At 35.0% G+C, this 12,839-nt stretch overlaps 1 protein-coding gene across 1 annotated transcript in view; it reads left to right on the plus strand.

Moving 5' to 3' along the window:
- The first annotated feature begins 2,689 nt into the window (after nt 1-2,689).
- Nucleotides 2,690-12,839, plus strand: part of TSBP1 (testis expressed basic protein 1) — a 187,841-nt gene continuing 177,691 nt past the window's right edge. Inside the window, exons 1-3 of the mRNA XM_072831640.1 lie at nt 2,690-2,750; nt 4,172-4,201; nt 4,295-4,315. Coding sequence (XP_072687741.1) covers nt 2,690-2,750; nt 4,172-4,201; nt 4,295-4,315 — 112 coding nt within the window. The remainder of the gene's footprint in view (nt 2,751-4,171; nt 4,202-4,294; nt 4,316-12,839) is intronic.

Below are 12,839 nucleotides of genomic sequence, written 5' to 3' on the forward strand. Positions count from 1 at the left end.
TGTCATTACATCCTGAGGTGAATTCATCTATCACTTACTGACAGCAGTCTTAATCTTGGTGTAATTAATTTTCTTAGCCCTTCATAGTTCAATTGTCTTCACCATTTTTCACTGTCATGGGAAGATTTGTGATAGCTTTGTTCATTCATTCATTCATTCCTCCCTTCCTCCTCCTTCCTTCCTACTTCTCTTTCTCTTTCCCTCCCTTCTTCCCCACTTCCTTCCTCCTTTTCTCCCTCCTGCCTGCCTGTCTGCCTGTCTGCCTTTCTTCTTCTAAAGGCTCCTTAGTCTCAGTTCTTCATAACCTTTGCAAGGTATCTAATTAAGATTTGTCTCTCCAATTACACATACACAGATATCATTCAGGCAGTTCCAGCATGCTTTCTTCTATTAACCAAAATAACAGTCATCACAAATAACTCTTATCATGAATGGCTTTGTGCATGATGACTAAAAGGTCTTTCCCAATGGTAAGAAATTTCTGTCTTCTGCTATGGTTTTCATTATTATGACCAACTTCATTCAGTCAGGAGCCTCTAAAATTTTTGGTCACTCACTCATGTAACTATATTTGCACACACATTCCATATATACATATATATATAAACATATGTTTGTATATATATTATATATTGTATATATATTACATACTAGTATACTAATATATGTTTGATATTGTTAGAACTAATTTTTTTTCTCAGTGGCTTGTTTTGTGTATTACTGTTTTCCTCTAATCTTCTGCCTGCAGAGAGTAAAGGATCCAATTGAGGAGGAAATCTGCCACATTTTCCACTCTAAATCAAGGATATACAGCAGTTGAGATTCTTAGTATCTGACCAAAAAGAACAACATAAAAAAATGGGTAGGGGACAATAAGATGAGGGAAGAAAGGAGTTCAGGTAGCAGAAAAGGGGGTAGAGGAGAAATGTCTATTTGGTGAAAACAGTTAAGAGGCAACCAGAAGTTGTCTCTGATAATGACCAGGTCTAAATAAGCAGGCCTACAGGTGAAGTTTTGTTGCAGAAATAACTTTGGCTGTCATCCTGACTCTATTGGGACTTGCCATTCTGGCTATTTTATTAACAAGATGGACACGACGCAAGCAAAATGGTGAGTAACACGTCAAGATGGAAATTTTCTGTGAAAGCCACAATGGAAGGGATATAAGATCCAGTCACAGTTTGTTTCTACTTACTAGATATCTAGAGACTTTGTCAATATTATGGGAATCTATTTCAATACATGAATCAAAGAATCTTTGACTTACTAGTGATTCCTCTTGCACTTTTGAACTCCCAAATCTCATTACCAACAATGTCAACCCCCCAAAAAAGCAGATTGAATTTAGCAATAGTAATAAGAATATTCTAAAATCACTTGAGCTCCAAGGGAAATGATCTGAGCAATAAAAATGGAAAAGACAAGACACTGTGCTAGTAGACACTGTTAGCTAGTATTAAACCAAAAGAATTCAAGATTTTTAGTGACTTAATACTGCAGAGATGATAAGAAGAGACAAACACAGAGAAGTATTTGTCAATCAAACAGAGATGGGGCCCATGTAGACAATGGCATATTTCTATGCCACAAGATCTCTCTTTCCAGGATTTTCCTCAGTATCTTCCCCACTCCCTTCTAGTCAGCTGCATCCCCTCCCTATTTCTCATCTCAGTACCTATGAGCCCTCAGAGAATTAGTGTGGAGGTACCCGTAGAACAGGACTAGCTGGAGGTGCTGAAAAGAGGTAGGAATCTGTAACATATCATATCAAGAGGGCCACCTTGGGAGCAAAGAAGCAGAGTTTATAGTGAGAAGAGTTGGGTGAGGAGGAAGAACAACTCTCACAAGTAGCTAATAGCAATATTTTTGCTTCATTCTTCCACAGAAATTGATGTCTCAAGATACAGTTCAGAACAAAGTACGTATTAAGACTCATGAAAAAAGCAAAGATAGAAAGCATAATGGAATTTCCATAAGCCAGGATTGAAATCTGTCTTGTTTACCATTGTATCCCCAGCAATTTGCATAATGCATCATCCCATGAACTGAACTTCTAATTTACTGAGAGAAATCCACCAAAGGGTTCTATGCAATACTGAGTACCAAACCGAAATTGGGCAGAAAAAATCTAATAGGGGATAGGTCTGCATGATTCTGAGGCTCTCTTCAGATGCTGCCTGTGGTCCAAGAGCAGCAACAGAAATACCAAGTCACAAAAACAGCAGATACCACAAGCAATGGAATACAAGGTCTAAATCTGGTAGTGAAGAAGGCCTCAGCAAGGTGGCTAGGTAGAAGAATCAAAGATAGCCAGGAATAATAAGAGTGAAAACAACTAAAATGATTATGACTGAGAACACTGAGTTCAAGATGTTAAGAGATGCAGATTTTCTATGGCAATGTCTAGTGAGACATCAAAGTTGCTGAAAGATAGTCCAGGATTAGTAAGAAAAGAAAAACAGGAGCTAAATCCTGGAGTACCAAGAAGGAAATCAATTTGAGGCCTCTTCTGACCTACTATTAAGTCTAGTGAAACTGGTGACTGGCACAGTCACTTATCTGCTCCCACTGTGCACAGTCCCTCGTTCTTGCAAAGTAAAATAATTCCCATCATTATTCATTACTGAGAGTTCATCTCTATTATTAGCTCTCAGTCTTAAAGCCTCTCTCCTTTTCAAGAAGCAAAACCATGAAGCACACTCTCCTTTTTTCTCCAGGTGCTGGTCTTCTGGACTATGAGGATGGTAGAGGTAAGGGGATTAGGAGCTACCACAGAATTAATGGAGGAATGTGTTCCTTAGAGAACAAAGAAACTCATCTCCCTTTGAGCATGATTTGTTAAGTCAGCATATCTTTTGCTGTGATCATATCCAACTGTCAATCCATCTTTCTATGTGTGTATGTGTATATATGTGTGTGTATAGATAAATGGATAGATAGATGATAGATTTGTGTATTTTTCTCAGAAAAGGCAAATATGTCCCCATCCTAAGACATTAAAAAAAATTTTACAGCTCCTATTTCCAAGATCTTGGAAAGGCTAAGAAACTTCTCTGAAACAATTTCCTAGATATATAAAATAGGGATAAAGTATATAATTCATGGGTCGTCATCAAGACTGAATAGTATACATGAAAAGACACTGTAAGCTATAAAGCACAATAGGTGAGCATAACTTATATTATTATCTTCATTTTAGAAGATGAAATTGAGAGACACCTGAGTGGCTCAGTGATTAAGCATCTACCTTCAGCTCGGGATGTGATCCCAGAGTTCTGGGATCGAGTTCCGCATCAGGTTCCTGCATGGAGCCTGCTTCTCCTCCCTCTGCCTATGTCTCTGCTTCTTTCTGTATCTCTCATAAGTAAATAAATAAAATCTTTTAAAAAGATGAAATTGTATGCAAAAGTTTAAGAGACTTAACCAAATTCACCTAGCAAAAAAAGGAGTTAGATATATCCATATCCAGGTTGGTGGCCCGGAGTTCTATACTCATATTCTCACACTACACTATTACCATTTGGTTAAGACAAAAAAAGGCTCTTTTAAAATTGAATTTCAGTATTTATTATTAACATTACTAATACTAATCAAATTAATTAATATTAATCAAATCAGGACATGTAGTTTGACATGACTCAAAAATAATGATAATTTGAAATAAAAAGTCCAGAAATCTAATGTTTCTAAGTAGATTCCAAAGCACTCTCCTCTTTTGTAGGGACACACAGATACACACATACACACACACTTTACAAGCATAAAGATTTGTATTTCCAAAAGGAGAGAGGAAGCAGCTTGGTCACTTTGCTTGCTGTCATGCCCCACACTTGGCCTCTTCATGTATACCTCCTCTTCTTACTTCTGTAATTCATCTGTCATGACCAACAGAGTGAGGAGCAAAGAGCTGTGGCATCCTCTCTTTTCTGAAATGGAATCCAAAGAAAATGGGAACATCTGGGAAAATAGAAAAATCCTGCTAGTTGGCCTTAGACATACGATTAAACATTGCTTGATGAGCTGTTAATAAACTTTATCTGGTTTTTCCCCCCAAAAAAATTGTCCCTCTCAGAGATCTAAGAAGAGGTAAACAGATTTTCACCCAAAAAGTAAATATCGTAGGCATACTTGTCAAGATAGAATCTCATTATGTTTTAATCTTGTCTTTTAGGATTCCGGCGTTTGTATTCAACAGAAAGTGGTAAATAAATTAGATGTTGAATTTTTAAGAAATTAATACAGAAATCTATTTATGAGAAATTAAGAATCTTATGTTTTTCCTTCAATCCTCTAGATGCTTCCTATGATGATCAAGGTAAGTAAAATCCCTGAAAATTCATCACATGTACTGAAATTCGACCCATGTACTGAAATTCCAAGAGCACAAACAAGGGCTGCTTTCCTCTACTGTTGTCATTTACATCTTATGTTTCTTGGGAAAACAAAACTTCTCAGAATAATTCATCATTACAACATTACATTAAACAAGTGCAAGAAGCTATCGGAATGTGAGAAATGTAAGGATACACAGATAAGTAAAATGCAATTATACACAACAGGAAAGGGAGATAATTAAATGCACCCAATATCTCTTATGTACTAGCCACTCTTGGGGACATTTCATTTTATTTTAACATCTACAAATGACCCTGTGAACCACATAGAATGAATTACCCCCAAAAGCCCCTGTGGTTATTCAAGGCCTCTATAGGTTAGCCTACAGGTTGCTCTCGTGCAAATTAGAGAGTATTCCTCTCTCTAGGCAGATGCAGCCCTACTCAAAGATTGCTGGGATTTCAGTCCCCAAATCTCTCTGTGCAACAACCAACCTACACAAACATAATACAGTGGTCCTGAAGATAGAGGAGGGGTATCTCACTCTTAACACATCCGAAGCCCAAGTCCTAATCCTGCTGCATACCGGTAGTAGTATCTGAATTCCCCCAACTGCTCATGCCATCTATTCCTTTAACTTCTTTCTCTCACTCTCCTCATACAATCCACCATCAAATCCCATACCCACTACTTCCAAATTATATTCCAAATTAGATCACTTTTAACCATGATGACAATCTTAGTCCAAGCATTAACATCTCTTGCCTGAAGTACTTCACCTGACCCCTAACTGGTTTCTTTATACTTGCCTTCTTATAGTTTATTTTTGTTATCAGTAAGGATGATCCTTAACAAGCAGTTCTTAAATCAATTAACGTACTATATACATTATTATCCCTAATTTACAGAAGAGAAATGTAAGCATGAAAAATGAAAAAAAAAAAAAAAAGAAAAATGAAAAAAGCCCAAAGCCACAGGGCTTGCAAGTGACTCAACCTGATAGAAGTTTAGAATTATCTTACTCTAATTTCATATAATTTATTCTTACACGATTTAGTAATACCTTACTAATTTCCAGCTATGGAACTTTAGTGTAGAGTCTGCAATCTTAGTTTCTTTCTTTTTTTTTTTTAATAATAAATTTATTTTTTATTGGTGTTCAATTTGCCAACATACAGAATAACACCCAGTGCTCTTCCCGTCAAGTGCCCCCCTCAGTGCCCGCCACCCAGTCCCCCCCACACCCCCGCCCTCCTCCCCTTCCACCACCCCTAGTTCGTTTCCCGGAGTTAGGAGTCTTTATATTCTGTCTCCCTTTCTGATATTTCCTACCCATTTTTTCTCCCTTCCCTTCTATTCTCTTTCACTATTATTTATATTCCTCAAATAAATGAGAACATATAATGTTTGTCCTTCTCCGATTGACTTATTTCACTCAGCATAATAACCTCCAGTTCCATCTATTCTAGGCTACCCTTGCATTCTTAGGGAAAACTTGGATTAGTAGGCATTTTTTGTGATCTAAATAAGCCATAATCTAAAATTCATAAAGCCAAATGACAACTCATTTCTTTGATTTCCCACTCTAAGGTGGCCCTATGAATCTCAGTCATCTTGTTGCTAAGTTCCCAAACTCACCAGGCTGTCTTCTATCATTCAGGATATATAAATATAAATATAAATATAAATATAAATATAAATATAAATATAAATATAAATATAAATATAAATCAACTGGAGACTACAATCTTCTGACAGGAAAAATATTGAGCAAAGTCATGTCTGTTTAGGTGTATAAAATTTAGTACTTAAGTTTTAGTATTTAAATATATCACATGTTATAGATTAAAGTTGCCATGATAATTCACAAATTTTGAAATGCACTGAATTTATTTTTAATGTTATTAAGTTTTACAGCAAATACAATTGCAGCACATGAAAGTGTTCAGCGCCTTTCGGTATTTTCTGTTTTTAAAATACTGACAGAGCCTGGAGAAACAAGTAACATTAGCGTAAACCAGAAGATTTTGTGTCTTGGACTTAATCTTATCACAGTGATAAGATTTCTATACTCAGGTATAGAAGGAAAGAACTCATTTTCAGAAAGGGGATGAGAGAAAACAATATTGTCTTTACATTTCTGGGTAGATTTTTACTTATACTTTAGTAAAATATCAAATTAGACCATCATGCAACATAATTTGTCATTTCCAGAGTGTTGGTTTTTACACTTTCATGAAAATAAAAATGATAGCATGATGAGTTTTCATATAATTTCCTTTGTCTCTCTCCAGATCTTTTAGAAAATGTTTCCATGGCATCACTAAAAAATAAGTTTTAGGTTATAGGATGCATATCTATATCTATATATGTATGTATGTATATGTATATAGGTGTGTGTATTCATTATAATTTGCCATCTCTTCATTAAACTTGAATTCTCAATCAGCTGATTAAATATTTGCCTTTTTTTCCTCTTACTTAGCCTCAACTTATTATAACTAACATGTTCTTCCACTTCAGTGTTTCTTTCCAGGCATAGTTTATTATTTTTTCTCCCTAGATATTTCCCTTTGTTAACCTTTGCTTACTTTTTCATGTCATTTGACTCATAAAGTAGTCCATCAGAAGATTTTGCCTGCAGCTTCTTGCCTACTTGGATATTTGAGGGTGTTAATTGGGTAATCCTCTGTAATGATATCAAAACTACAGAAATAGAAAATCTAAACTGATTTTTCTTGATTTTATTTGTGTTTTAGAGGGATCAAAAGGAGATTACAGTAAGTATTCTCTTGTTTTTCAATGAAAATTTACTTCCCATTGGTAACATTTCCCTAGATTGTAAATGCTCTGAGGGAAGAGCATACCATCAGTTCATATGAAAACTAGGTAATAGAAAGTCTCCTAGCACTGGTTTAGGATAGTCTGCCATTAGCAAACTCAGTTTCCAAACTTGGTCTGCTGGTTTCCAAACTGACTGAGAGGAATGCAAAAAAAAAAAAGAAAAGAAAAGAAAAGAAAATGATAAGTGACAGAGAAAGGAAGTGATAGAAATAAAGGAGGAGAAAAGGAGAGGAAAAGAAAGGAAAGGAGGGGGAAGGGATGAGGACAAAGAAAAATGTAAGCCACGGAGTTTCATAGGAATAGCATCTGTCTACTAAAAAGCTGAAACCTTTTAGATAGATGGAAAGGATGGAGTTGGGAGTGGCCTCTGGTGCCCACCACCAGGTCAGTGGGTCGCCCTGGGCCTGGGCTGCAACTCCTGAGAGGAGGTCACAGTGACTGACTGATATGCAAGTCAAGGATCCAAATCCTGACAATTTACCTCATGTTTCTCTGTGTGTGTTTTAGCACCATCAACCAACTCCCTAGGTAAGTTCCTTATGGTTTTTCCCCTATCTGGTTTGCACACTCTGTGGTTTCTGTATTTTTCTTTTTCTTTCTCTCAAAGAAGTTTTTAAAGTACAAAAATAGACACTTGTAAATTCACATCTTATATTTGATAGATTTTTTGTCATATTTCTCAAGTGACAGATAATATAGAAATCCCTTTCGTCCTCATCCCCCCACACATTCCACTTTCCCCACTGCCCAAGCCCTTAAAAATGTACCATAAATCTTGTAAGTTTATTTTCATCTATTTGTATAATTGCTAAGCATCACTGAACAATATATAGTATTGTTTTGTATGTATTCATGTAAAAATTGTACTAAAATGACATTATTCTGCATCATTACAACTTGCTTTTTCCAAAAAAATATTGTAGTATTGAAAGTATACAGAAAACCAGGTTACATATTTTAATTGTTAAATTTCAGTTTGTGAACATATTTTTTCTATTCTTTCTCCTACTGACATGTTCTCAATGTTTCTAATTTCTGCTATCATAAATAATGCTACAAAATGTCCTTATGTAGTTTCTAAAATAGTTTATCCAAGGTACACAGACTGAAATGGGATTAATCTCAATGCGTATGAACATTTATGTAACTTAAACACATTTTTATTTTACTAGTTGTCATTTAATTGAATTCCATGGTATTCACATAGGAGGCACATCAAAATGTGTAAAAGTTTCCCATTTCCTTGCATTATTAACAACCCTGATTTTGTCATATTTTCACATTATTGCCACTTAGTGTAAAATTTTTAATTTGCACTTTCCCACTTACTACTGAAACTGAGTATCTTCTCATATGTTTACTACCTACTTAGGCTTCATTTAGTTTACCCATTTATCTATTAGGTTATTGAATTTTAGAAATTCTTTATAATTATGAAAGCTAGTCTTTTATATATTTGCAAATATCTTCTCTTGCATATATTGCAAATATTTGCAATTCTATCTCTTACTTTTACATTTTTATGGTGTCTCTTGACATTTAGAAGTCCCCATTCTTCCTCCTCCCCACCCACCCACAATTAGTTGTAGTATTTGCCAATCTTTTATTTTCATTTAGATTTTTATGGGGGTTTTGTTTTTTGGCCTTTCTTGTCTGGATATTACAAAAATGTTATCCTACACTTTCTCTTAATAGTTATAAAGTTTCTCCGTCCATATAGACAGGATGTTAATCCAAATGGAGGTTTTTGCGTTTGGGATTTTTTTTTTTTTTGCTTGTTTATAAATAATATAGAGAGGGGTTTAATTCTCTTTGGAAAACTAATTGTCCCATTGACTTATGCATTCTTTACCCATTGATTTGTAATACCTCTTTTATCTTATACTTAGTTTTCCCCTGGATTTTCTCTTCTGTTTTCAGGAAACTGTTGTCTTTTGCTCAACAGATATAAAATTGCTTCCATTACTAAAGCTTTATGACATTTATCATGAGGAATGGCACATTTTTTTTTTATCTTTGTTGTTCTTTTCAGAAATGCTTTGCCTATTCTTAGGCTTCTATTCTTACAAAATTTTACAATTCATTTGTTAAATCTGTATGAGTCACAGTAAGATTTCTTTAGAATTTCACCAAGTCTGTAGATTTATAAAATCAATTCTTCCTATGCATTAAAATGATAATGTATCTATTATTCAAATCTTCTTATATGCTCCTCAATAATGTTCTATAATTTTCTCTAAAGGGTCTAGAGCATCTTCTGTTAGATTAATTCCTATGCACATACTTGTTTTTATTTCTGTTGTGAATGGTGTTTTTTTCTGTTGGATTTTACAGACAATGATTGCTGCTGTATAAATTGTATGTTTTATTGTTGAGAGTAGATTTTGTATCTAGCCACCCTGTTGAGCTCTAAGACTTCCAATAATTTAGATTCTCTTGAATTTTGTATGCAGAAAGTCCTATCTGCCAAAACTAACAATTTTGAGTCTTCTTTCCAGCTCTCAAACTTTTTCTGTCCATAATACCCAGCACTAATACCAGCAATAATCACAGGAATCTTTCTTGGTATCTGTCATTAGCAGGAATACTTCTGGTTTCACCATTAAATGTGATGCTTGCTTCCATTTGGCACCTCCCTTTTACGGAGTTCAGAAAATTTCTATTTGTAGCTTGCTAACAAAAATCTTATTAAGAATAAGTATTGAATATATTTTAATTAATGCTTTTTGGTTTTTAATGGCATGAAATTATTTTATGATTCTAAAAATTGTTCACTCTATCTATGGATATGTCCTATTTTTATTCCTAGTATCACTGGGCTTGTGCCTTCTTTCTCTCTTTGATCATCATCATCGATGCCAAAGATAGTTGCTATTATTTATTACTCTATCTGAAAATCAATTTTGGTTTTGCAAAATATCTACTAATTATCTTTTCCTATTTTATTAGTTTCTGTTTTTATCTCTAGTATTTCCTTCATTCTATTTTTGTTCCTTTTTCTAATTTACTATGTGAAACCCTTCATTAATTTTCAGACCTTCTTATTTTCTAATAAAAATATTTAAGTTCATTCTAAATGCTATTAAAACCTCATTTCATAAAGCTTTGATATATAGTATTTTCTTTGACTTTCAGTTTAAACATTTCATAATTCCCATAATTTTAACAAATAAATTACAGAAAGTGTGTTTTAGTTTAATGTATGTTAGTTTTTCTACTTTTATTATTGATTTAAAATTGTATTATGATATAAAAGTGGGATGTGTGTGATTTAGGTTCTTTGAAATGTGTTGAGACTTTTGATGCTTTGTAAGTAAACTTACAAAAAATATTTTTTATTGGTTGGATTCAAGATTCTATTCACAGATGTACTATCAGCCCAAGCTTATTAACTTTATTATTCAAATGTTCTCTATTGTTATTCTTTTGCATTATATACTAGCTTCAGACAGCTAAGTTTAAGTCTCTAACTATAATTGTCTACTTTTGATGTCATTTTTCTTTTTAATACTTCCCATTTTTCCTTTCCATATTCTGGTTAGATATATACAAGTTCAACATATAATTGTTCTTTTTTTAAAAAATCGCTTTGTACAATAATACCATATCCATCCAAAGACTCATGAACACTTTTGGCTACATCTACATTATCTGATACTAGTATTACTACAAAACTTTTGTTCTAATGTGTATTTTCCTATTAACTATTTTTATATCCTATTATTTTCAACCTTACAGCTTGTTTTTTTCTTATTTGTGTCTTTTTAAAAATAGTATATTGCTTGACTCTGTTCACATTAACAGTTATAAAATTTTGTTTCAGACTTTAGTCCATTTTACATTTATTGTAAATTGCTGATATATTTTACTTCAGTTCTGCCAATTTTACTGTGTTTTCTATTTACCATGTTTTATTCTTTTATTTTTTAAATCTTTTTCCTACTTTTTATTGGATTGTTAAATTTTCTCCTTCCTTTTGTTTTGCTTTACCTGTTTTGGTAGCTTTTATATTATTTGTCCTTACATTTATTTATTTATTTTTTTCTCATTAAACTTTTGTTTTAATGGGTCTCAAAATTCTGTGACAGATTTTTGGTCAAGTTGTTTCCATTAAAAAGTACTGATTTTATTTTATTTTATTTTTTTTACATTTTTTTAAAGTACTGATTTTAAAAACTAATAACTTAAAACTGCCACGCACGCACAAAAAAAAAACAAAAACAAAAACAAAAAAACAAATGGTCCACAAAACATTCTCCTTTCCTTCTGAAGGTTTTACGATGCATTGTTATCATTAACCAGTCTTTTACTATTAAACTTAAATGGCCAATTGACACAAACAGTTCTGAGACCGTTCTTCCACCACTGATTAAGACTGGGGTGGCAGGTATTGGGGATAATATTCATTTAGCCTTCTGAGCTTTCTGGGCAGACTTGGTGACTTTGCCAGCTCCAGCTGCCTTCTTGTCCACTACTTTGATGACACCCACAGCAACCGTCTGTCTCATGTCACGAACAGCAAAACGGCCCAGAGGAGGATAGTCAGAGAAGCTCTCAACACACATAGGTTTGCCAGGAACCATATCAACAATGGCAGCATCCCCAGATTTCAAGAACTTGGGACCATCTTCCAGCTTCTTTCCAGAACGACGATCTATCTTTTCCTTCAGCTCAGCAAACTTGCAGGCAATGTGAGCTGTGTGACAATCCAGCACAGGTGCATATCCAGCACTGATTTGGCCTGGATGGTTCAGGATAATCACCTGAGCCGTGAAGCCAGCTGCTTCCATTGGTGGGTCATTTTTGCTGTCACCAGCCACGTTGCCACAACGAACATCTTTGACAGATACGTTCTTGACATTGAAGCCCACATTGTCCCCAGGAAGAGCCTCACTCAAAGCTTCATGGTGCATTTCAACAGACTTTACTTCAGTTGTAACATTGACTGGAGCAAAGGTGACCACCATACCAGGCTTAAGAACACCAGTCTCCACTCGACCCACTGGGACAGTACCAATACCACCAATTTTGTAGACGTCTTGGTGGCAGAATGCAATCCAGGGCTTCAAGCAGTGTGGTTCCGCTGGCATTCCCATCTTTACGGGTGACTTTCCATCCCTTGAACCAAGGCATGTTAGCACTTGGCTCCAGCATGTTGTCACCATTCCAACCAGAAATTGGCACAAATGCTACTGTGTCGGGGTTGTAGCCAATTTTCTTAATGTAGGTGCTGACTTCTTTAACGATTTCCTCGTATCTCTTCTGGCTGTAGGGTGGTTCAGTGGAATCCATTTTGTTAACACCAACAATTAGTTGTTTTACACCCAGTGTGTAAGCCAGAAGGGCATGCTCACGGGTCTGCCCATTCTTGGAGATACCTGCTTCAAATTCACCAACACCAGCAGCAACAATCAGGACAGCACAGTCAGCCTGAGATGTGCCTGTAATCATGTTTTTGATAAAGTCTCTGTGTCCTGGGGCATCAATGATGGTCACATAATACTTGCTGGTCTCGAATTTCCACAGGGAGATATCAATGGTGATACCACGTTCACGTTCAGCTTTCAGTTTATCCAAGACCCAGGCATACTTGAAGGAGCCTTTTCCCATCTCAGCAGCCTCCTTCTCAAATTTTTCGATAGTTCTCTTGTCGATCCCAC

Source organism: Canis lupus, chromosome 7 (assembly GCF_048164855.1).
Source record: "Canis lupus baileyi chromosome 7, mCanLup2.hap1, whole genome shotgun sequence".
In the NCBI taxonomy this organism is placed as follows: domain Eukaryota; kingdom Metazoa; phylum Chordata; class Mammalia; order Carnivora; family Canidae; genus Canis; species Canis lupus.